Below are 25,802 nucleotides of genomic sequence, written 5' to 3'. Positions count from 1 at the left end.
CTGGGCGCGCTCGGGGAGCGGGGTCCGGGCTGGGGCCGGGGCGGCGCCGCCAGGCGCTCTCAGTGCGGCGGGACGGTCGTGTCAGCGCTTATTCCCGCCTCCCTGGGCGTGCTCTGCTCCCAGGACCCCCCCCCCCGGGGCGGCGGTGTTGAAAGCGGTGCCGCTGGCGTGTGAACAGGTCCTGCGCTCAACCGGGGCAGAGGCCGGGGTGGACACCCTGTCTCTTCCCAGGGCCTTGTTTAGCTTAAACCGCCTGAGAACAGGCGTAAGCTGAAGTGAAGTGAGCGCCCATGCGGAGGTTTGAACTGTTAAACCCATTCCTGGGGCGCTGTACGGGCCCGGCACTGGGCCCGGCCGTAGAGCTGAGGTCCGTTCTGACTCTGCCACTTGCCTGCTGGGTGACATGGAGCAAGTCACTTCACTGCTCTGTGCCTGTTTCCCCAAAAGGGGCTGGTAGGGGGAATGGAAAGGTCAAACTAATTCATTTGGGGTGGGGGGGAAGGATTGGGTGAATTAGCTCCTCTTATTGTGTTTTTTTTAATTAAGGATTTTACTACAAATATACACTAGGCTATACCATTTTTCTTACCACTTTCATCCAAAGATTGAAGACTGCTCAGTATCGTTATTTCCTCTGTACACATAGGAAAACTGAAGTACAGATGTGATCTGACTTGCCCAAGATCATATAGTGAGTCAGTGGTAGAGCAGGGAACAAAAGCTAGCTGTCCTGTCTCCCAGGTCCACTGGATTATGCTGGCTCCACTAGTTCCCTATGGTTATGTTTCTGATGAGCACAGGACTGCAGGCATGCAGGTCACTTTTCAGTAGCTACAGTGGAGGGGATGAAAAAATAACCTCTTTTGTACAAAGTCTCTGACAGTAAGATAAGAACAAAGAACTAGAGGCTATATACGGTGAGCTGGTGTGAGTTCTGCCACTAACGTATGCCAGTGCAGGGTGGATGGGGGCTGATTTGACTCCAGAATCAACCCTTCTCAGTAGAAAATAAACCAGCAAAATTTACCATATAAGTGTAGAGGTGAAAATTTGCCACATATCAGTGTGGTGCACACTATCTGTCCAATCAAGTGACTGTCAAAAGAAGTCAAATTTCTGACATCTCCCTGCTATGCCAGGGAGCCTAACTGAGCACAAAATTGGGATCATGGTATGTGTAGTGCTTTGATTTAAGAGGCATAGTAGCATAGTCAGCTTGCCACTTATCAGAGGACTTCACTCAGATGTCAGACCTCTCTAACAGTGTGGGTTTTTTAAAACCATTTTGCTCTTGATGGAGAGTGCTCACTCTTTAGCTTGGCAGATGTTGCCTTCTGTTAAGGTGCCTCCTGGGATAGAAGATGATGGTGCACAAATTACAATGGGCCACTTTTCCCATGGGTGAAAACCCTGCACGCCATGCTGCTCAAGGAGCATAGGTTTTCTTGAACTGGAATCTCAGTATCACCAGTTAACAAAACAAAACCAAGAATGTCCTTGTTCAGCTAAAGTTGTGGTGCCTTAAACCCCCCTCCCCCCGCACTTGATAAAATTGCTATGTGACTGCACGCTGTTAAGCCTTGTTCTCAACAGCCTGCCTCCGAGCCAATTCTAGTGTTGAAGACAACATACAAAGATATAAAATCTGCTGCCATCCACTTGTTTGGCTGCCAGCCTGGAGTCTGTTCCTTGTCTGTCTCTTATTATACTATGTGCAATTTTTAGTTTGTCTGTAGAAGTTGTCAGTATTTCCAATGAGCTCATCTGAGTCTCACTCTTCAATTAAAATATGACTGTTTACTTGGCTAAGTTACAAACACTTCCCTCTTGTGTTCCAAATGGGCTCACTTGACCCAGGGAAACATTCTGATGAGTGGAAAAAGACAGCCACGCAAACTTGAGGGAAGAAAAACTTCCTTCAAAATCTTAAATGTAGCCTGTAATTTTGCCTTCTACCATGCTTTCTTTCCAAGAGTCACTATCAGAAGGGAAAGCTAGTTACCATACCCAATCTGTACCTAGAGGAGATAGGGTGGTTACATTTTGGAGTATCTCACTGGGAAAAACCTTCCCCTGAGCAGGGGAAAACAGTTTCTAATCTCTTAGTACAAAGCATCACTCTGGTAGTATGACAGAACTTACTGACTATTCTGTGTCCTCCACTAGACAGTGCTGCTTGGTGCTCTTTAAAAGGTTGGAGTGGCATCTGCTTTAGCTATTCTAGTCTTGTGAAGTAGATTAAAAAAATTAATTTTGTACTTAACTATATCCCTTGTGAAAATGAGATGCTAAGCAAGCTTTTGAGAATTAAATCCTTGTTTTATCTGTAATCTGGGGGTTTGCAATACTATAGTTAAGAGTTCTGTTACTATAGAGTAACTGTAGTTGGTCACACTTGATTCCATTAAATTAAAATGTTCTAAGATAGTAATGTGAGCTACTTTCCTTGATGAAAGAAGTTTGCAAAGCAACTCACTTTGAATTACCAATCCCACTCAAACCAGGCTTCCTGGTGATGTGTATAATAAATCTCATAATTTTGGTGAAAGTAGGTCATGCAGCAAAAGCTGCGCAAATCATTTGTGTTTGCCAGAGCAGTTTGTAGCCTGGGGGGATCTGGGCCTAATTCAAGAGGAAAGACTAAACTTCCTTTTCAAAGAGGCCCCAGCTAAACAGGGTTCTGGGTGAGATCATGACTCTCCTTCATATCTCTGTCACTAAGAGCTCCTCTGCTGTTACTCATACAAAGTTTTAAAATCTCTTGGAGTCCAAACCTTCTTATCAAGGCTTTTTTAGTACTCTTGAAGCTGGGGCAACTTTACAGCTGGTCTTGTGAACCCTTTGGTAGTTGGACTCTCTTCAGCTGAGTTAGTGACCTATACTCAGAGTATCTTAAGTTTTGTGAACTTGTTGCAGACAACAGAAGTCTCTGCCCCATTATCTGTTGAGGATCGGTCTTGCTTTGAGCAGGGGGTTGGACTAGATGACCTCCTGAGGTCCCTTCCAACCCTGATATTCTGTGAATGACAATAGTAGGATGCATACTCCCATTGGCAGAGAGCTAAGAAGGAACTCATAGTTTTTCCATGGACAAAACAAAATAAGATGCTTGGGTTAGAGAGACTGCTCGTTATTGACACTTGCATTTTACTGGCTTGAAGGAAACTGATCTCTAGTATAATTTTACTGCTTTTGGTGCTGTCCCTCCCTCCATTTCAATTGTGGTAGTAGAGATAGAGGTTAAACTTCTTTAGATGCTTAAGTGGCAAGTCCTTTAGGAATATTTTTGGAGATGCTTATTTCTGTTGTGGTTTGCTAACAAGGACAAAAAATGCTGCTCAGTTACTGCTGAAGGGCAGAAATGGTTCATCTTAATGACTTTTTAAACAGAATCAATTAAAACAAACAGCTGTTGTCAAAGTTAAGTTTGTTTGTCTCTTTGGGATAGACACCAAATGCTTTCATCCACCAGTGGGTTTTAGATCCAGAGATCCCTGCTCATTGTCCCTGCTCTTGTTTAAATATAAAAAACATGCTTGTGATATGGCCTTCATTTGTAAACTATCTTATTTGCTCCCTTTGTCTAGAAGTTATGCAGTAGCTCACTGAACAAAATCTGTTGCCCTGTCTTCAGAGATAGTTACACGTAATAAAGCTAAACTTAATCTACTCTGGCTGGAGTAGAGAAAGGAATGTGAATCCTACACCTTTTTTCCCTCCCATCTCTTTCAGCAAAGAGTTGAAATCCATAAACTCCGGCAAGGTGAAAATCTAATTCTTGGATTCAGTATTGGAGGTGGAATTGATCAGGACCCTGCTCAGAATCCTTTCTCTGAAGATAAAACTGACAAGGTCAGATGCCTTTTGAACTTAAATAATTAAGTTCAGTGGGTGGGTCGGGGATAGCTCAGTGGTTTGAGCATTGTCCTGGTAAACCCAGGGTTGTGAGTTCAATCCTTGAGGGGGCCACTTAGGGATCTGATGCAAAAATCAGTACTTGATCCTGCTAGTGAAGGCAGGGGACTGGACTCCAGTGACCTTTCAAGGACCCTTCCAGCTCTAGGATAGATATATCTCCAATTATTATTTTATTTATTAAGATCTCCCAGTCAGAAGCTGAGTACCCTCAACTCACCTTGAATTCAGTGAGGTGCATCCACTTTTTGTAGGTCTATGCCTGGTCTTCCCTCAGTCTAATTGGTTCACATTATACTCCCTTCCCACTTAGTCAGTGTCATCAACTTGTGTTGCTGCTGCATTTGGGCTCTTGTGTAACTTGTCTGTTTTCAAATATCAGACTTGTTTTTAAATGGAATCCATTTTTAAGATGCTGCTAAATAAAGGTTATTGCCTTGTGTGCATTTGTAACCGTTCCAACTGGAATAACTAAAATATGACTCTTACAGGGTATCTATGTAACAAGAGTGACAGAAGGAGGCCCAGCAGAAGTTGCCGGACTCCAGGTTGGAGACAAGATAATGCAGGTAAATTCAACGGTGGGAAGAGGAACATACTGGAATGCCTGGATGCAGCCAATACAGGACAATCCCAAACCAGAAGCTCCCTAGGGAGCACTGCTTTCCAGGCTACTTCAGAGGTAGGGGGGAGGGTGATGGTGAATCCCATCCACTTGCTCTATTCTTGACTGTTTCACCGGCTTGTTGTCCCACTGCTGTATGTGCTATCCAGGGAAGCTTATAAAAGATCACTGCCTTCCCATGTGGATGGTCTTGGAAATCTGTCTGGAAAAGCTTCCTTATCTCCTGACAAGAGGCTTCTGGCTCTAACTGCCAACATGAATGCCCCCCTGCAGGAGAGTGGAGTCTCTTTAGTTCATGGTGAGCAACACACAGTAATGCAGATAAGTCACAACTGAGCACATGGCCTTGAATGGTCATAAACTCTTGCGAACCTCAAAGCTCTGAAAGTAGTGCCTGGCAACCATTCTGCAATACCAGCACTTGAGGCAGATCCTGAGGAAGCACATTGACACATGCCTTTGTGGGGCTGGCCTTCTCCTAGTGTACCAGCCTGGATCCATCTGGGGTACTCAGGGTAACCCAGCAGGTAGAAAAATGTCATTGCTACCATGTTAGGCACATACCCAGGTCATTCCTGGGGGATGTAGATGCAGCCCTCATCATGAGGGTGTTTTGTATCTGTCTAAATGTTATGGAGTATCCAAATTGAAAAACTGATAAAATGACAAAAAGGGCCTTTACTTGTAGAATCATAATCTACTTTTAATAAAATTGGCAGAAAACTTCTAAATACAATTGATGATAATGCAAATGTGTACTCAGTAGTCCTGTGTGGAAAGTTTTTGGGAAATATTTAGTCCCTGTGTATAGTTTATGCATTTTCCTGTACTACTTCCCTTTTAGTTAAAACAGAAGTCTGTAGTCACATGACAGTATGAGCTTGTTCGTACCACGTAATACCTCCATAATATTTGTAGAAAAGACTCATTTGAGAAGAGTTTTTTGTCTGCTATGTTTATGAAGTTGTGTAGATAAGACCTCTACCCCTTAAGTATAAAGCATATATTTTCCACTCTGCTCAGCTGGAGACATTAAGCTAAACAAGCACATACAACTATAATTATCTTCTTACTGTCACTGAATACAATGACAATACATGTACACTACTTATATAGCAGTAAGGACTCAGTAGCTGGGCTGTAGAATATCTTGTATGAATATCAAACTAGTACTCGAATGTAACCCCTACATACAACTATGAGCTACTTGAGATCTAATGCAATGCCCCTTTGGGCCATTTTAACTGACAAAAGAGAGATTTCTGCTGCCCCTCAGAACCTGTCTCTGTGTTCAGTGCTCCGTCGCTGCACTTGTTGCTGTCACAGCTGCATGCATCAAGCACACCAAATGTTCCCTGCAGCATTTGCATCTCCTTGTTGCACAGGTACTCACACAGCTACACTGCATAAAGGTGAAGCTGGCTGCTGGAGCAGCCAGCTGGACCATTGTGTTAGGAACAAGATGTCCCGTGTTACCTATCACCCATCCGGTGCTGACAGGGGACACACAAAGATACTGAACTGTAGCATGATTCCGTATGTCTGACTGATCAGTGGCATGTTTCGGGTACTACCTGAAGAGGCTACTGTTGGCAGTTTCTCATTTGTTTTGTTCTTGGCAAACAACTCAACCATATGATCCAGGGATGGTTGCTGCTTACCCCAATACAATAAAGACACCAGTGAGATCTGTTGACTAAAAAACAGCAGTTGGCTTGGATTGTAGTTATCTACTTTCAAATCTTGCTAGTGATAATGAGCAAGGACTCTTGATTCAGCTACTACTTGGTTCTTCGTTACCTGGAATTCACAGCATGGACAAACCTGACCTAACCAGAGAGGTAATGGTCCTAATTTATAAAGCCATCAACAGGCAGAGATACAGCTACTTCCTAGACCAGGGGTAGTCATATTTTTGTCAAGCTCCAGACTTGAGAGAAAATAAAGTAAATAAAGATTTAACGTTTGTTCAACAGTGTCTGGTGGTCTGGATTTGGCCTGCAGTCTGCCTATGGACTGCCCCGGGCCTAGACTATCAGATCATCTTTGATGGGTGACTCAGTGGTTCAGCTCTTTGCGCTCAAAACTGCTCATGTTGTAGGTAACTGGAGCAGGTGCACACAGGCCTTGCCTGTCTTCCTGGTGGGACTCAGTCTGGTAGGCCTGCTCAGGGACTGGCTAAGGCCACACATGGCAGGCTGGGAGGAGCTGGCTTCCCTTTAGCTCCATGGTCAGGGTACTTACCTGGGATAGGGGCAAGCCTGGGTCAGTTTCCTCCTGATGAGATGGGATTTGAACAGTGAGCTGCCATTGCTCAAGTGCTCTGAGAGGTGAGGTAGCTCTCCCTTGTGACTGTTAGCCCAGTGGTTACGTAAGAACGGTCGTATGGGTCAGATCAAAGGTCCATCTAGCCCAGTATCCTATCTTCTGACAGTAGCCAATGCCAGGTGCCCCAGAGGGAATGAACAGGTAATGATCAAGTGATACCTCCTGTCACCCCTTCCTAGCTTTTGGCAAATGAAGGTAGGAACACTGTCCCTGCCCATCCTGGCTAATAACCATTGATGGACTTGTCCTCTGCATTTATCTAGTTCTTTTTTTGAACCCTGTTATAGTCTTGGCCTTCACAACATCCTCTGGCAAAGAGTTCCACAGATTAACTGTGTGTTGTATGAAGAAATACTGCCTTCTGTTTGTTTTTAAACCTGTTGCCTATTTTCATTTGGTGACCTAGTTCTCATTTGGGAAGGAGTAAATAACACTTCTTTATTTGCTTTTGCCACACCAATCATGATTTTATAGACTTCCATCATGTCCACCTTTAGTCATCTCTTTTCTAAGCTCAAAAGTCCCAGTCTTACTAATCTCTCCTCATATGTTCCATACCCCTAAGTTTTGCCTCTTTCTCAATTCCAATATCTTTTTTTGAGAAGGGGTGATCACATCTTCATGTGGTACTCAATATGTGGGTATACTGTGAATTTATATAAAGATAAGACAGAAAATATCATCTATCCCTTACAATTTGCACCATTGTTAGCTTTTTTTGACTGCTGCTGCACATTGAGTGGATATTTTCAGAGACCTATCTATAATGACTCCAAGATCTGTCTTGAGTTGTAAAAGCTAATTTAGACCATTTTATATGCATAGTTGGGATTGTTTTTCAATGTACATTACTTTGCAGTTATCACCACTGAATTTCATCTGCCATTTTGTTGCCCAGTCACTAGTTTTGTGAGATCCCTTTGTCTAGTTGCAGACTGCTTTGGACTTAAGATAGTTAAGTAGTTTTGTATCATCTGCAAGTTTTGCCACTTTACTCTCTCACCCCTTTTTCCAGCTCATTTATGAATGTTGAATAGGACTGATCCCTGTTCAAACCCTGGGGACACCACTATTTACTTCTCTCCAATCTGAAAACTGACCATTTATTCCTACCCCTTGTTTCTGGTCTTTTAACCACTTACTGATCCATGAGAGGACCTTCCCTCTTACCCCATGACTACTTACTTTGCTTAAGAGCCTTTGGTGTGCGATCTTGTGACAATCTAAGTACATTATATATGCTGAATCCTCCTTGTCCTTTGACCCCCCTCAAAGAATTCCTATAGATTGGTGAGGCATGATTTCCCTCTACAAAAGCTATGTTGACTCAGACCCAACAAATCCTGTTCAGCTGTGTCTGATAATTCTGTGTCTTACTGTAGTTTCAACCAGTTTGCCCAGGACTGAAGTTAGGCTTGCCAGGCTTACCTCTGGAGCCTTTTAAAAAAATCGGTGTTACATTAGCCATCCTCCAGAAGTTCTATAGTAGACTCTGGGTCAATTCCCCCTTGTGCCTCATGAGAGGGGATTTGAACAGGCAATTGCTATCTTCCAAGTGAGAGCCCTAATTGCTGCACTAAGGGACAGTCTGATGTCCATTGTTCATTTTCTCTTGTTGAAGCTCTTCCACGTTAATTAAATAATAATTAGGTCACAGAGACAATAACAATCACTTAACCCATCCACTGGTGTATAAGCTCACCCAGGGTGTGAGAAGAGTCTGGGTCAAGTCTCACTTTGTCTCCTGAGAGAGGATTTGAGTACTTATCCCTGCCATATAAGTAACTGCCCTAAAAGCTGGGCTATGAGGTATCTTGCTAGGAGGGTTGCTCAGTTTGGCCTCTTGAAGCTGTTCTACTTAATTAGATGTTAATTAGGCCAAAGCAAAGATGTGCTGTAAGAAGCCCTCTGTAGGGTAGTGGGTAGGTACTAGGCTGGACTAGGAGACTAGGCCTGAAGTCCTGAGCCAGGAATGAGCCTCATGTGGAATCCCTTAAGTCCTTATTCTTGAAGCGATTCCACTTATTAATTGGGCTAAAGCAAGACAATGTAGCAGAGTCCTCTGTGGTGCAGGGGTTAGGGTAGGTGCCTAGAATGAAGGAGAGTGGGGTTCAAGTCTGGGCTGTGTCTGGGGAGCTTTGCTACCTAATGTTCTACTTTTAAATTAAAATTGATCTGTATAAAACTCAATCCACTCCTTCATTCTCAGTTGCTAGGTTACTCACTTAGGGGCCAAGAGACCCCAGACCACAACCCTTGCTCTGTGAATTGATTTGGACTAGGGCCTCCTACCTTCCTGGTAACTCCAGGGGTGTGTCCCTGTTCAAACACCCTGCCCTTCTCAAGGACAAGAGTCCTCCAAAGAAAGCCAGGGGATTCAAACAGGGAGCTTCCCCCTTGCTCAGGTGTGATCTGGAAGGCTGGGAATCCCCCTGCAAATCTCTTTAACAGGCACAACCAGGATTTGAACCAGAATCCCCCACCTTCTAGGCAGTATCCAACCATTGGACTAGGGAGTGATTCTAACGCCTGGCCTGGCCCAGCCCAAATGCTATTTAAGTAAAGGGGAACAGCTCCAACTGGTAAGAATGAGGCAAACCCCCCCTACCACCACCAATCAGTATAGCCTATACTCCAGTGAGCAGGCAGAGGGGGAATTGAATCTAACTCTCATACAGCCTGGGGGAGAACTCAAGCCACTGGGCTATACAGCAGTCCTAGTGCTAGCTGTGGCCCACTTAAATAATTGCATAGTAAGTGTAGCAGCTTCAGCAAGAGCAGATGAGAAACCCACACCAGACCCTCCCTCAGTTTGGCAATGAGGGAACTCACCTGAGAGCCAGCAGAAATGTTATCCAAGGAAAAAAACTGTTCACATACAAGTGTCCCTGCTGTAGTGAAGTGAGTGGGTGCTGTTCAGTTCAGGACTCCTGCAGGTAGGTATGTTGTACTAGCAGCTCTTAAGTTGTCTGGTACTTCTCCAAAACAAAACCTTTGAATCTGAAAGTTCACCCTGTCTTGATTTAACCCACTAGTGCCAAGACAGTGTGATAGGCCCAAGCTTGCTAATCTGTCACCTTACCCAGGCTAGCTCCACTGACAATAGTTTCCTGAAAACTTCTGTTGTAGGTGAACGGGTGGGACATGACAATGGTAACTCATGACCAAGCGAGGAAGAGACTGACAAAGAGGAATGAAGAAGTGGTACGGCTCCTGGTGACCAGACATTCTCTGCAGAAGGCTGTTCAGCAGTCCATGATGTCCTAATTATGCAGTAGGCTTGGGGGAGGGGGGCAGAGGGAGGGATCTATAGAGTGACACTCCTTTGTTCTAAGGAAGCAAGTACTAGAGCTGCCTAACAAGGTAAAACATGCACCATTTTTACTCTAAATTGAGAATAGTAAATTCTAGACACTTCAGCAGCAGTTTCTCTTTCAGAAAGGCTTCCAGTAGCACATGCTGCATCAAACAGTACCTTACCCTACTATGTATGCAAAGCTGTAACAGCGACAGGGGAAGACATTATATAAAGAACAAGATGCAAAACACTAAATACTTTTCTTAGGGAAGAAATGGTGGAAAAATGCAATTAACTTAGTGGGAGATGATTCTCCTATAGTGCAAGAGTTCCCCATTGCTTAGCTTTTAAAGCTCTGCTTGCTGATGCTGGTAAGGAGTGAATGATTAACAGTGGGGAGAGGAGGTAGTGTTTTTACTCTAAACTTTGAAAATCAAATGTTAAGGGTTAGATTATCCCTTGCTAGTTCTGGCTCAGGTTTTTAAGTGAGTTTGTAGAAGGTCCAATGCTGAGTAAGGACATCTACACTACTCTTAACATGTGCTAGCAAATGTTAAGCAGAATATTTTGCAGTGCTTGAGGGATAGTTCACTGCAAGATTTTAGTCTGCTTCACCAAGCAGCTCTTCATAAAAGGGATGCAAGTTTGAACTAGCAGTTGGTGCATAAAATAATGGAAGCTGTGGGATTTTGTAATAAAATACTTGGGAACAATGCCAGCTTTAACATGCTATAACTAACTCTAGGGCTTGTTTTAAAAAATACTGTAAGTGGGAAAGAAATGGAAACCTTTATCATTACTGAACATACATGACACTGTCTCTTCCTCACTCCACATTTAGCAGAGAGAATCTTCAAATAGAAGGGGGGCAGCTGGTCTGTTTTGTAAGGGGAGACTTATTTAAATCTTGTATTAAGTAGAAATGTGCAAATGAGCTTGCAAACATCTATTGTACCAAAATTCCTATCTCTGCACCTGTGGTAGGCAAACTTACACTACAGAAATCCTTCACAAAGGCTAAACTATGGATTTGTAGGAGCTTTTGCAGAAAGTCTTACAGATCCTTGAAGGGTTTCATACCCTTCAGTGAACCACATTAACACTAAGGCATTATACAGGCTAGCTTTAATTACAATTAGCCAAAAAGTTTCATCTTCCAGAACTAGTTTTAATGACACTGTATATGACCTCTTTACTTCAACTGTCTTCAGACTAGTTTAAAAAATTGTAAATAGAACTCTGAAGAGGTTGTAGACTAACTTATTACTGCAGTGCCATTTAGGTTCTGACTTCAATTAATTTTTATAAACTTGATAAATGCATCTCAAAGAATGTTCCACTCTGTATCTTTACATACCAGCAGATGCCTTTTTATACAGTTTCTTATTCACTAATACAAAAAATCCAAAAGGAATTTGACATTCAAATTACAAATCCTGTGGTAGTAAATATCTTAATAGCTTTACAGATAGGTCTTATTTTTGTTTACTGTAGAACAGTACACTGCTATTTGTACTGTGGTCTCTTGATTTTACACAATAAAAAGAATGAATTTAACAAACTGTCTTGATTAAGAGGACAACTTGTGTATTTACACCCTTTTTGTGCAAGCTTCTTACCCCTCCAGTTCTTCTGATTTAGGACAGCTTGAGTGGTGCCTGACTGCTTTTAGACAGCTGTTTAGCATATCTTCTCCTCAGCGTAATATGGTCAACAGTGAAGTGACAGTCAGCAAATTCTGCACCCATTTACAACTTGGAGCATCTCTGGGGAAGGAGTACATTCTCTTCTGAAATTTTACCATCTTAAACTTTTCAGTGCAGAAGAAAAAGTTGTTTTCCCCTCTGGCAGGAGGGTTGTAGGACTAAGTAATCAGAGCTGAACATTAGTGATTCTAAATCTTGTGTTTAAGTCCCATTTACTATACTCTATTCCTTACTCCCGTCAAAGATAAGACAGCATAGTGCCAAGCTATACAGTGCAAGAATGTCCAACCATGGTTGGACATTAAATATCTTATGTTCTTTGCATGGATGCTGGAGAAAGCAATTCAGAGCACTAGAGCAAGAGTCAATACTTAAGTTGTATTCCCAATTCACCACCTTCCTGCATTCCCTTATGTTTAGGTCTTGTTACTTAAAGACCTTACTTCCCTCAAGCCACCTGTGATAAAATGCCTACCTTGCCGAGGGAATCTTGATCTTTATCTAAGAGGTGCCACGTAAGTGCTTATCAGCTACTGCCTAGATTAGTCAGGAGAATGGAGGAAACACTAAGACTAATACAAGTTTTAATCATTAGGCTACTGAACAGTAGGATCAGACTTAAATACAAGTTGTTCAACAGCACAGACTAGGCACTTTAATGGAATCAAATGTGAATAACTTAGTGCAGTAAATAGTCAGAAGTTTAGCACTAGATTTAGTACCTTTACTGAAAGTGCTTGGTGATACACACTCGCAGAGATCACATTAAGTCATTTTTTAAAGTGTTTAATTATAGCTCTTGACACAGTCATAGGAATGTGCTGTGATATTAAGTCTGTTTAGTGCTGGTCTGGTCTTCATGCTTTTTGGTTAGTGACTTCATTAACCCACTGTACCTACATGTAACAGTTACCACCAAGTAGTCTTCTTGAGCCACGGCCTTCCACTTACAACTTGGTTTGGGAGAAGATGAAGGCAGCAGCGCAGTTAAATTCTACTGTCCACTCCATAAAAAACCTGTTTCTTGGTCACTACTTTAAAAAAGGTACCTGGTTGGGTTTTTCACCCTCCAATGGCCTTCAGCTGAAGGAAGCCCAGCTGTTTCCTTGCTCCCCCCACAGAATGCTGTATTGGTCAAAGACAGCCACATATTACTAGGCTAGCTCGGAATTAGCTTCCAGGGTTGCAAATCTTGTCCAGCTGCAAGGGGTAGGATAATGGAATATCCATTAAGGCATTAAGCAAACAAAAGTTCACTGCAGTCCTATACTGAAGAGGAATTATAAACAGCATGACTCGAACTAGTCACGCTGGTACCTGGTGAGTAGTCTGGAAATCCCTCAGCCAGTAGAGAGGTAACGCCAATAAATCCATACTATTGTGTCTATTTGAGGTGGGGCCCTAGTCCAGGGACTCATATCCCTGTGTTCTATATAGACAGTAATGCTGGATGATGAAGACTATGTCAAAGATGATGGAGAAGAGGCCCAGTCCAAACTTAGTTGGATCTCCAAAGATTAATTTCCATTCATCTGTCAAAATAAATAAGGTAGTCTGAAAAGCTGTATTGTCACTCACATTAACCGATTTAATAGACTTAAGCTGGTTATTCCATATAGTTATGGGTATATGAGAATCATTAAAGTTTGACACTAAAATGGTTTATTTTTAACAGCACAGCTTAATCATCATAGTTTGATTTCACTACATTGTCCAGGTTAATGCAATAAGGTACTCTCTGCTGCTGTATAGTTAAAGAACAACTGTGTCTTCTAATGCAAGCGATTTACAAACACTTCTCCTTTACCACATTTTTACAGCACTGATGGCTGCATGCAGGACACCTAGGTTTGGGAAGGACCTTAAGTGGGTCTGGACTGGTAGAAAGTGCTTTGTGGCAGGTTTTTCCTTTAGTGGAAAATGTAGGCCCTAAAAGGGGCTTCAATTGCATGCTTACCATTATTGTAAGACTGTAAAAACATCTGAAGGAGGCTGAAGCTTCCACCAGTAAAATCTAGTAACACATTTCCAATGCTCCATCCTTCAGTACTCTTCCGCCGAAAATTCATGTATGCCTACAAGAGGCATAGAAGGGAATCAGACAAAGTGAATTTAAGTATCCTGCATACTTTATAAAAAGCAAATTTTTGCAGATCAAGCAGTCACACAACGACAAAAAACTTTTTATTCTACCCCATCAAAAGTGAAGAATTCTCCACTTATTGACATCAGATAAGCAGATTGACCTTTCAATGCCTCAGTCAACCCCAGCTGTAAGAGCCTCGCTGGTTTAATAGATTACAATTTTCACACATTGCAAAAAAAGTTACTTGCATGCTTAGTCAGCACAAAAGCCAGTCAAGTGATCTGTTTTGATCACAATTCTAAAATAGCATAGTCAGCCTTCTAGAATCATATACACCACATATTAAAGAACCTACAGTGCTCTTCCACGTAGCCACCTATATTAGTATGTGGCATCTTGCTACCCACTTGAGTTAGGAGATATTAGTGCCCATTTTTACCTGTGGAAAATATTTTATCAATGTGATTCCCAGTTTAATGTAAGAAAAGAAAAATAAGAACTGTAGCCATGTGATTTCTCCAGCTGCAGCCACGGATAAGGTGGTAAATGTGAAGATCCACGCAATCACAAGCAGCCCAATAGCAACTCTGGATACTCTTTGACTACCTCTCTGAAAAATGAGAGATTATATACACATTTAGAATTCATTATACCCAGCTCCCTCCCACCTGTTAGCACAGAATGCACGATGCTGAGCATAACATACAACCAAAGCCTATTGCAGAACTGGCTAGATGGATCCCTTCTCAAGTATCCCCACATTGTTTTAGTAGCTTAATAGCAGCTTGCTACAGGTTTATGATAAAACAGTACAACTGCCGAGCCCAATTCCCATGGGAATCTTGTTCAGAATGTTAGTATCCAGGAGGAAGGGGTCAAAATCTTCCTGCAATGTTTTTGCAGGAGATTTTTGGGACTTGTTTTATTACTCAACTCTAAATTAAGACAATCTGTGGGGCTTTATGTTCATAATAGCATTTGTGAGATGTTCAGTGATTAGGGCACAGAGAAGCTGCCCAAGTCACTCTTACCACACACCCTGACTTTTCATGAAAAACATCTTATTCTGGCAGAGGGAGCAAGGAGCGCACATACACACGCCCCTCTTTCACAGCTTGTTAACCCAGAAGAGGTAATGAATATTTTTTTCCACCGAGCATGTTTACAACCGGTAAGTGAACACCATCTGCACACATTTTGTAATCAGGACGGCAGTGAACTGAGCACGGAAGTGGAACCCCAGAACAACTCCCAAATTCTAAACTAGATTCTGTCAGTCCGCATGGCTTTGTAAGAGTAATAGAAATCATGCCCCCCATTTCTCCTGTAATGGCAATAGTATTTGCCTATCTGAGAAGGATGTTGAAAATTAATGTTTGTAGAGTGCTGTGAAAATGAAGAACCCTATAATTGCTAGGTATTCTATTAATTAGCCTCAAAGCTTAAACATAATCAACTGTTTTGGCTTCATTTGGAATAAGAGTATCATAGGTAAACCTACCTCATATATACAGCACTGAAATATTAGAAAGAGAGTTAAAGCTACTGCATGGAGACTGAAAAAGACATCATTGCTGTCCACAGGGATCACTCCATTGGGATACTGGTGTAGGAACTGCTCCTGAGAATTAAAATCCCAAGCAAGTCAGCTATCATAACATTGTTCTACAAGTAATGAAATATTTCATTGAAAGAATGAAGTGCACTTACCTTGACGTAGGCTATCCAGAAAAGTCCTACATTAAATACGCTGTATGCTATGAAGCCAGTGAGGTTTAATGCTACGTAGTCAAAGCTTAGTCCAACAACACTAAGAAAGAGGGAAAAAACAAACCAAAAAAACCACAACACACACTTTACATGTAAAGATTCATTTGTGGAGCAGCATCGTCAGGGACTGACTTTCTGGCACTAGAATGTTCCTATTTAAGGGCTTCCTACATTTACTGTCCCAAGTAGAAACGGTGCCCATACTGCTTTATAAAAGAAGTCATTTGTGTGAGGGGCAACCGTCACCGCATACATACTATATATTTTGATAGCGTTTACAAGAAAGTTTACTTTCAAAATTCATATTGCTATGTTGTTTGCCTCCACTCCATACAACTGCAGTGAATCAGGTATCATTTTAAATTAGATCCACAACCAGAAGCATTACATCAGAATGAGTCCATTCCTGCTGCCCACTGTTCTATCCTCACCATTCCAGGTAAGAATTTTAAACTTTTATAGACAATCATTTGTTCGCTCATTGAGTGAAAGAACCTCAAGTCAGAGGCAAGATAACTCATCATTGTTAAAGGCATGGATTCTGAATTAATTGGTTACAAATACAAAGTCTCTTCTACAACCATGGGGTTGGGGGGGAATAATAATCTTGTCAACCAGCCATTTACATCATGGTTTAGTGTAAGGTCACTGGGAGGATGCACTTTAAAGTTCCATTCTCCCTCCAATTCATGTGCTATTGAAAGTTCACCAGGGCTGAAATTCACATGTAGTCACTTGCACTACAGTGTGTGCGCACGAGCGTGCATGTAGTGAAGCTGTGTGGCCTCCCTCCAAGCCATAAGGGGAGGAACCACCCTCTCTGCTCAGGGGGGCGGAGCTAGACCCACCTTGTCCTTCCCACTGGAAGTGGATAGATGGGACAGGAAGTATAAAAGGGAAAGCCCCAGCTCAGTTGGGTCTGAAACTGAGAAGGAGAGACACATCCTGCTCGTGAAGGAACTTGTGTCTGCAGGGGAGCTACCAGGACTGTTGCTGGCCACCTACCTGGTGAGACAGAGGACACTCCTTTGATCTAAGTAACCCTGAGGGGAGGAAGTGGCCAAGGGGCAGCTGACTCTAGTCTGCTGTACTGCTGTCTGAAACATGGTCAATGTGTTGCAGCTGAATTCCCCACTGAGACTACTCTGCAATTGTTAGGGCCCTCGGCTGGGACCCAGTGGAGTCAAGTGGGCCTGCGTCTCCCTACCCCCTGAGGTGGCAACCTCTCCCAGCTGGCAGATGTTTGCCTCCTGTCTGACAAAGCTAGACTGACAGGTTAGCCCGGCCCTTGCCTGTGGGCCCAGGAGTCCTTAGACTCTAGAGTTCTGCCCGGTTTGACCAGTCAGGATGCTAATGCCTGGCCTGCTAGTTCCCCCTGATAGTAGGCAGTGGTCCTGATGTAGAGAGATGGCAAGGCCTCCTCTGACCCAGAATGGGAGGGACAACCATGTCACCACTGCAGTATGTGTGAGTGGGTTGATATATATTTTAAACACACTTATCTTTCCAGTCATTTATTCACATAACACTTGAAAGTGATGTGATTGAGATTAGGGATAAATTTTACAAAAGCACTTGGGTGACTTGAAAATAGATCTTTGGTTCTTAAGTCAATTAGGCATTTAGGAAACTATTACTCTAGGTGTCTAACATGCAAAAGAGCCCCACTCTTTGCCCTGGAGTAGACTTTATGTTTTACCTATTGTACAGTGGCTAGTAGAATGGGGCTGCAGTCTCTAGCTGCCACAGGATATATCATGAATAAGGCTAAGTTTTAGTCACAGGTATTTAGTAAAAGTAAGGGACTGGTCATGGATGTAAACAAAAACTCATGGCCCATGACCTGTCCATGATTATTATTAAAAATACTATGACTAAGACTTAGGGGCAGCATGCAGCCCGGGTCCCCCACGGGGGCTGGCTCCCTTCCTGGCTCTGCGCTCTCCCATCCCCCCCGCAGCAGCAGAGTCTGGATCAGGGAGGGGGCAGGGGCACAGGATAGGGTGAAATGGGCTCTGGGCAGCACTTACCTGGGGGCTCCCCCGAAGCAGCGATATCCCTCTCACCAAACTGCTAGGTGCAGGTGTGGACAGGCAGTTCTGTGCACTTCCTCCGCCCAGGGCGCTGCCCCTGCAGCTCCCATTGGCTCACAGAGCTGCCTGGTCATGCCTCCATCTAGCAGCGAGCAACGGCGATGTCACCACTTCCAGGGAGCCACCCAGGTAAGCGCTACCCTGAGCCCGTCTCACCCCGTCCTGTGCCCCATCTCCTGCTCCCTCCCACACCTAAACTCTGCTGCTCCCGGGACCCCAAGACTGCCCTAGCAGTGGCCAGTACACTTGGTGCAGGGGCTGCCTGAACTGCCTCTGAGTCAGGCGCACCAGCTGCTGCAGAAGTCACAGAATATGACTTCCGTGACAAACTTGCAGCCTTAATTATGAATAACTATTCATTTGAACAGGTGAGAAGTTGTGGAGTTAAGCAGAATTGTGATTAGGAGAAATTACTCTCATACACATACATAAGACATGATCTAATTTCCATAGAGATGAACTTACACAATAATGTGCTGAACAGGGTGGGTGAAACTTCTGAAATGCTAGTGAATTCTACTAAAATAACTTCTATTTAAATTGATTGTGGAAGATTCTTTTCTTAAAGACCTCTTGTTTTATGTTGATTAGCTGCCTTTACAGAGTGAGTTTAAAATAAAGTCCTAGAAACTAATTTCTGCTGTAGCGCATACCTTGTTCCCTTGCTGTCAGGTGCCTGTCTCCAGAACAGGAGATGTGACACTGTTTGGGGCCAGCAGATGGGTTGCTTGTGAGGTTTTTTTAATTGGGCAGTGTGAGAATCTGAATTCCGTATTCCCTAAGTGGGCAGTGTGTGAATCTTGGGAGTTCCCTGGGGGACTAACACTGCAGTCACTGGCAGCTGAGTGCTCCACTTCTCTCAGCATCTGACCAGGGTGGGACCTTAGCTTCGACCTTCTGGTGACTGCTTAAAAGTGAGCTTGGTGATATGCTGCAGAAACTAATGGAGAAGTTTAATGGAGTTGTCTGTGTAGTTGCATGATTTATTTGGAAAATCCTTCCTTAGGAATTTGGTTAGGCTGAAAAAAGCAGTGGCCCCAGACCACTGAGTATGAGAGCTCCAGGCAGCGTCTGTCTTGAAGCTCTCTTTTTCTCTCCCTAGTACGTATCCAGTTTAGGGCCAGTCAGTGTTAGATGGGGTGGGACCTGAGCTCCTACAGAGAATTCTTTCCTGGGTGCCGACTGGTGAGTCTGCCCACATGCTCAGGATTTAACTGATTGCCATTGGGGGGGTCGGGAAGGAATTTTCCTCCAGGGCAGATTGGCAGAGGCCCTGGAAGTTTTTTGCCTTCCTCTGCAGCATGGGGCATGGGTCACTTGCTGGAGGATTCTCTGCAACTTGAGGTCTTCAAACCACAATTTGAGTACTTCAATAACTCAGACATAGGTTAGGGGTTTGTTACAGGAGTGAGTGGCTGAGATTCTGTGGCCTGCATCGTGCAGGAGGTCAGACTAGATGATCATAATGGTCTCTTCTGACCTTAAAGTCCTATGACTCTGAGTCTGCTCAGGGAGGTATATGTATTAGTGAGTGCATTTTTCTTTGAACTCTATTACTGAAATTTTTTTGCTACAAAGTTGCCAGTATGCTCATGAGGCTACATGGGCTCCCTCTGATGGTGAATTTAAGATCTGAAAAAGCAGCAAAGAATCCTGTGGCAGCTTATAGACTAACAGACATTTTGGAGCATGAGCTTTCGTGGGTGAATAGCCACTTCGTCTGATGCATGCCACAGGATTCTTTGCTGCTTTTACAGATCCAGACTAACACTGCTACCCCTCTGATACTTAAGCTCTGAAGAATCCATTATTGTGCTCAAGGGGCGATAGGAGGGGGTGGGGAGAGTCACTTCTCCAGCAGTGATTTGTTCTGTTTGGGTGGGGATTTTTAAATCTGTAGTGACTTAGGTCTTGATCCTGCAATCAAAGCTACACATGTGCACTGCTGCCCACTGACTTCAATGATACTTTGCAGTGGTTCATTTGGGCAAAACCAACTGCAGGGTCAGTGCCTTGGGGTTCTGACTCACAGTTGTTAAGAAAGTAGCCTTCTAGAAAAGGTACTTGAGCTTGCAACAAGAGACTTATTTCTAATGAATTCCACTGCTATATTACCGATGTTAATGGACTCTTGTAGTAATGGGGTTTGGTTTTCTTATTTAATGGGAACTAACTACATTAAAGGGGAGTTATCAGAGATCCCCATCCTACCCCATCAGAAACCAGTCCACATAGCAATGTTACAAATGGTCAAGATTCAGGCACATTTCACAGCTAGTCTCCTTACCTTTTTCGTCGCCAGTTTTCGAAAACCTGAGGGTAAAAGGAGATCGACCAGGCAAAGAAATAGATCCAGCCAGTCACCTGGTCTATAATCCTCACTATGTTACTATGAATCACTTGGAATCGAATCCTGGGACTGCAAAGGAATTAGTATTCAATTTTTAAACAGTCCATATATTCTCTGCACTTTTCCATAGATCATTCTCCTTCATTCTAATTTGTGGGGCAGGAAACTCAAGTCAGTTACTCAAAGTTTAGGTTGGGTTTTATAAAGCAATAAAGCTTCCCCTTTTTCACACACCCTTGTGGTCTTCCCAAGATTTCTAAAAATCCTAGTGATGTCTTGCCTACCCTTAATCCTCCTCCATCTGGACATATATTTTCCCCTCCCTTATACAGGCCTTCTGAAGCCTTTCATCTTCCTCTTTGCTTCTACTTCTTTTAGTATGTTACTGTTGGGCAACAGCAAGGTTTTACTCTTCATGCTTGGCAAGCAAAGCCTTATGATCCAGCTTGTCTTGTGTTCCTGGATATGTTGTGATGTGGGTAGCAATAGCCATGATCAAGACAGTTAAAAGCAGAAGTGAAATGAGGAAGTGACAGACCATGCATTATCCTGCAGAGCTGTGGTATTAACAGCAATAAGCAAATGCAACTCAGCATTCCCCATCTCACCAGTTTGTTCTGATATCAAGGAAGAGAGTTCCACCTGTGAACACATGATTCCTTAAGAGACTCTTTAACCAGGAAGTTTTGTGGATGTGCTAAGTACTTGTGGCTTGCACTGAAGTCTTGTGAAAGCTGTGGGTGTGCAGAGGAGAGTCAGCTTGTTAGCATTCAAGGATATGATTCTCAGACTCGGAAGTGTGTTAGCAAGATAGGCATAGCAATAAAGCAGTAGCCCACAGAGTTTTGGGCCAAATGGTATCCAGCTTGAGTAGTGTTATGCATGCTTGGAGACTTTCGTTGTGTGGGATTTATAGTATGCTCCTGAACCTGACCTATGAATGCCTAGGATTTTAGGTTTCATGATTCCAAGATACATACAAGATACAGAAGCTACTAGTACCACTTATTTATTTGGGGGGGTGGGGGACGACTGACTGTTAATCAAGGGAACTTGCAGTGTAATTAGTAGGATACTGTGCAATGATGTGAGGGGGAGGAGGAATGATTATACTACTTTGGATACCAAGGAGTTGCACATGACCCGGGTTGAATTGCAGTTTAACTCACCCAGTTTGGTTGGAATTACTGGCATGAAGATAAACTGTAACTTGTCCAACATCTTTAGCTTTCACTTGAAAGCTTGAATTATTTAGACCTGTAGGCAATATTACCTGTCAGATGAGGAAAAAAGGTTACATGTAATAACTATTCACGTGTTTTTAAGTGAGGTCAGACTATGACCAATTGTAAGCTTTAGCATCAGGTCTGAAGTCAGTTCTGTTACTCACTTGATCAGGTAGTTCAACAATGGTTCCATTTTTTGATGAATATGTGACATTAAATGTTATCACCAAGGTCTCATTTAATGGGGCACTGTGAAGACAGACAAGTCAAATGAAGCCTACAAATCCGCATGTTAAAGGAGGTTCAGGCCTCCTGGGACAATTGATTCCACGCAGCTCAGGCAATATTGTTTTGGAGGGACCACATACAATTTACATTTAGTAATCACATATGGCACCAACATGATGATACTCTAGAAACAGATCCTGTCCTTTACCAACAACGGAATGTGAACTGGACAGAACTTGTAAGTCTCCCTTTGTGCAGCCACTAGTCAATTCTAACAGAGGTTTGAAAGATGGATAAACATCTTTAAAAGTCTGATATTTCCCTATTCCTCCTCCCACTTTGTAAGCATCCCACTACTCCAGTCTGAAGTCTTCCTCCCTCCCCCAACCCATGTCATCTCACATTGAGAAGGACTTTCCATTCCTGGGAAAAGTCTCACTAATAGTGAGAGACTGAGAAAATGAGCACTGCACTAGAGTAAACATCTACTCCACAGATGCAGTATGTGTTTCAGCTCTGAGGTGGCTACACTTCTGTGCTGGGAACAGCAACTGCTGTTCAATTTATAAAACATTTAAGCATCCTTCTAGATACATTTGTACATGAAGTATGTTTTTGTTAGGCTCATAGTAACTGAAGCGGGAAAAGACTGAGTCAATCTCCCTGCCAATGCAGAATTCAATACCCCAACGGCAGACACATGATATTGGATCTTGCATCTAGCCAAACTTATTGATGCAAAAATACAGACTGTCTGAGCTTGAACCTAATGGTGAATTTTCATCCCCATGAGGGCCAGTATGAAGGCTATGTATCACAGACTAAGTGGAACAGTGGCCTTGTACTAACACACTGGACACAGATGAAACTCACCCAAAATCAGTGGTTTTCAACCCTCCAGTGGTGGGGGTTCACAGACTATGTCTAGAGGGTCCATGAAAGGTTGTCATAAGCATAGAACAGTGGTGTTCAACCTCTGGGCCACAAACCCCTGGGGTCTGCAGACTATGTCTAAGATTTTCAAAGGGGTATGCACCTCCATTTTAATTTTTTTAGGCGCTCACAAATGAAGAGGTTTAAAACCACAGCCCTAAATGAACAAAGCCACCTCATCTTTCCTGCAAATCTAGTTAGTTATCTGAACAAGTCTTGTCTATTCTCTGTTCTGGTCTGATGCCTATGGGTGTATCTGCTTGTAACAAAAGCAGAGAATTAAGAAGAGAAACTGAAACTGATGTTCTAACCTTACCTTAGAATCACGGTGACATTTGTCAAGCTACCATTTTCTAATGAAACCACTTCGGGGACAGACAGCATGATAGCTCCATCTGGAAAAAGAAAAACATTAAGCGTAGACTTCTACAAAAGGCATTATTTCCTTCCTGAAAAGATGAGTTGTTTTCCTGTGTGGCGGAAGAAAGCAATTTGACAGTACAAACCAGTTAGACAAGCTCATTGGGTTGGATAGCAGGAAGGTAAGAATGGCAGACAGCTGTGACTATCAACAGTGTAGAAGCAAGCATCAGCACTTTTTCAAGTGATTGAATAATTGAGACATTAATGAGAAAAGTGCAGACTGAAAACAGTAAATGGGCCAAACAATTATCTCCTGGAACAAGTACAGATTTAAAAATTTTATTAAAATAAATGTTTGAAATGAAATATACACAGGTTGAGAGGGAAGGTACTGTACATCTGGGGTCAGGCTTGGGTTATTCGGGGTTACAGATATAGTTTGCAAGGATGGAAAAAGTACACACATATTGCATAACCGGCATAGACCCAGATTGGGGTGCAAGAGTTTTTAAAGTGTCAGTGAATAAGTAGGCTCTTGTTCGCCACCCATGGAATGAATAAGCAGTCCAAGTCAGTATCGGTGGAGCAGATAGGTATTATACACATGCAATTAGTTACAAATACTTCAAACTCTAAGCTAATTATAAAATGCTAATTTAAGTGTTATTTCTTGCTATGATCAGGAATGGATCCTAATTATCTGTAAGAATCAGAACTCTTTAAAGCAGCTCTTAAAATTGCTGCATGATCCACATGAGCCCAGCAGAATGCCGAGAAATTCGGCTCATTATCCTGCTATTGCAGTACTCAGGCAACACCTTGCTATTGTGCTTGAAACTGTTGCCACTGAAGTGTGTGCCATGCAACAATCTATTGATTTTCAGGGTATATTCATATAAGGCAGCTAGAAATAAGATTATGCTTTTCTTGTTTGTCAGACACTATTTAACTGAATAGGGTGTGATTACATTTCATATACAAACAAGTGCCACAGTATGGCTCAGCCTCCCACAGACAGTTTTCCACTCCTGTGCCCAAATTCTGACAAATATGCCTTAAATCCTGACCTGGAACTCACCACACATACCTGCTAGTATCAGAAGCTTATAAAAGCAAAGAATAAAGACATCTTGTCTTAAACAGAAGAGAAGGGGGAAAAGTGGTATTTTAAATACAATTTTTAGAGTTTTTTTGTTAAAATTCTATATATTGCAAGTGACTGAATCTGGTTGTCTTGCAGACACATCTGGCAACTATAAAGAAAATATCTAGCATAGATAGGAATGAATTTGGTGATCCTGACTGCAATATAGTGAGGACTGAACCTATAGAGTCTAGCCTACTGACCTAGTCACTTACATCAATAGCCAAACAAGACCCACTTTGTGGTGACAAGTCAGCACAAAACAGTCTGAAGATAGCATACAAGGGAAGAAAGTTCCCAACACGACAATGACAGCTGGAGCAATTCTTTGTTAGAAGCTGTTACATCAAGCCAATACCCTTATAAGCACACCACAATTTCACACAGGTCACCTTTAACAGGAGAATATTTGGTTTTCATCACAGAATCCCTTTTAATTGACAGTCATTTTAGCTAATGAATAACCAACTGCTGATCTGGTGCACAGCTAGGTAAACTTCCCAATTTGGAAGACACTTACCACAAAGTTTTAGCAATGAGAGTGAAAAACACAACACCGAGAGAAGTAGCCATCTTTTCTTCATCATGCTATATACTTCAGACAACTACAAAGCAAATGAAAGGACTTTTTTTTTTTTTAGGCTCCTGCATAATTACAGCAGCAGCACAGCCTCATCTACCACTTTTCTTCCACTGTGCCCTGCATCACTTCATCTCGCCCATCACCTTGCCAAGGCCATGATTAACCCACTTCCCCACACACCATGGCCAGTCCAGCACTCCCCCTTCACCTCCACACCTAGCCCCCACCCATCCCTGGGGCTGGGGCCACCTTGAACCTATCGTGCCAAGCTCCCACTTACCACCATGCCCAGTGCCCACCTGGCATCACCATTTCTGCCCCCCTCAGCCCAGGGTACCTGAGCCTAGAACCCTCCCTTCCCCCACTCCCCCCCCCAGCCCAGGGGCCAGGGTACTTGAGCCCAGAGACCACCCCTCCTCCCCACCCTATCTACCCCCCACCCTGCCCAGGGTACCTGAGCCTAGAACCCTCCCTTCCCCCACTCCCCTCTCCACCCTATCTAGCCCCACACCCACCCCAGGGCCCCCTGAGCCTAGAGCCCTCCCTTTTCCCGCCCCACATCTCCTCACCTCCCCAGCGCTCTGCTCCCCCCAGCCAAGGCACATGGAGGCAGCAGAAGGCAGGGGGCACAGGAGGGGTGTCTCAGCACCCGAGCCGGGGGGAAGGGGGCTCCGCTGCGCTCCCCCGCGCTCCCCCTCCCCCCGCTCGAACCTCCGGGGCGCAGGATGGTCCCCCCTCACCAACGCGCCCCCTCAGCCGCCATGGCCACGCGGCGCAGTGCATGCCGGAACTTGTGGTCCTCACGGGCCGCTCCTCCGGAGGGGGTGCCCACTCCGCTGTACACCCCGAAGGAAGGAAGAACACCTACCGCCAGGCCACTCCGTCCGACTATCGCTCCTTCCTCCCATGTGAGGCGACCGGCAGCCGCCTATATCTCGCCTCCCTCTCTAGTGCCGTAGAGCCGCAGTGGCCACCCCAGGCCGCCATCTTGGGTGTGGCCTCTGGTGCTTTGGGGCTAGCGACACCCTGGGAGGGTTCCCTTCTGGTTTAATTAAAGTCTCGTTTAAAACTCTTTAGATATATTTTTCGGGAGGGATTGGGCCCCGGGAAGCGTCAGAAGTGGGTCGCGGACGGGCGTTTTGCCACACTCAAGA

General features: G+C 43.6%; 2 protein-coding genes across 2 annotated transcripts in view; one reads left to right on the top strand and one right to left on the bottom strand.

Annotated features, from left to right (window-relative positions):
- The window catches only part of TAX1BP3 (Tax1 binding protein 3), a 15,024-nt gene extending 3,296 nt beyond the window's left edge, over nt 1-11,728 (top strand). Inside the window, exons 2-4 of the mRNA XM_075059543.1 lie at nt 3,685-3,852; nt 4,407-4,484; nt 9,998-11,728. Coding sequence (XP_074915644.1) covers nt 3,685-3,852; nt 4,407-4,484; nt 9,998-10,135 — 384 coding nt within the window. The 3' untranslated portion in view covers nt 10,136-11,728. The remainder of the gene's footprint in view (nt 1-3,684; nt 3,853-4,406; nt 4,485-9,997) is intronic.
- Nucleotides 11,515-25,419, bottom strand: CTNS (cystinosin, lysosomal cystine transporter). The gene is made up of 11 exons (XM_032785670.2): nt 25,218-25,419; nt 24,586-24,670; nt 22,875-22,953; nt 21,562-21,646; nt 21,341-21,444; nt 20,109-20,240; nt 15,669-15,768; nt 15,460-15,579; nt 14,398-14,568; nt 13,830-13,947; nt 11,515-13,404 (listed from the first exon to the last, which is right to left on the bottom strand). Exons 1-11 carry the CDS (start codon nt 25,251-25,253, stop codon nt 13,274-13,276), a joined length of 1,161 nt encoding a protein of 386 aa, XP_032641561.1. The 5' UTR covers nt 25,254-25,419; the 3' UTR covers nt 11,515-13,273.
- Between the last annotated feature and the right edge of the window lie 383 nt (nt 25,420-25,802).

This window comes from Chelonoidis abingdonii, chromosome 20, assembly GCF_003597395.2.
Source record: "Chelonoidis abingdonii isolate Lonesome George chromosome 20, CheloAbing_2.0, whole genome shotgun sequence".
Lineage (NCBI taxonomy): Eukaryota > Metazoa > Chordata > Testudines > Testudinidae > Chelonoidis > Chelonoidis abingdonii.
The sequence above is the reverse complement of the archived record's forward strand: the minus strand, read 5'-3'. Positions and strand labels throughout refer to the sequence as shown.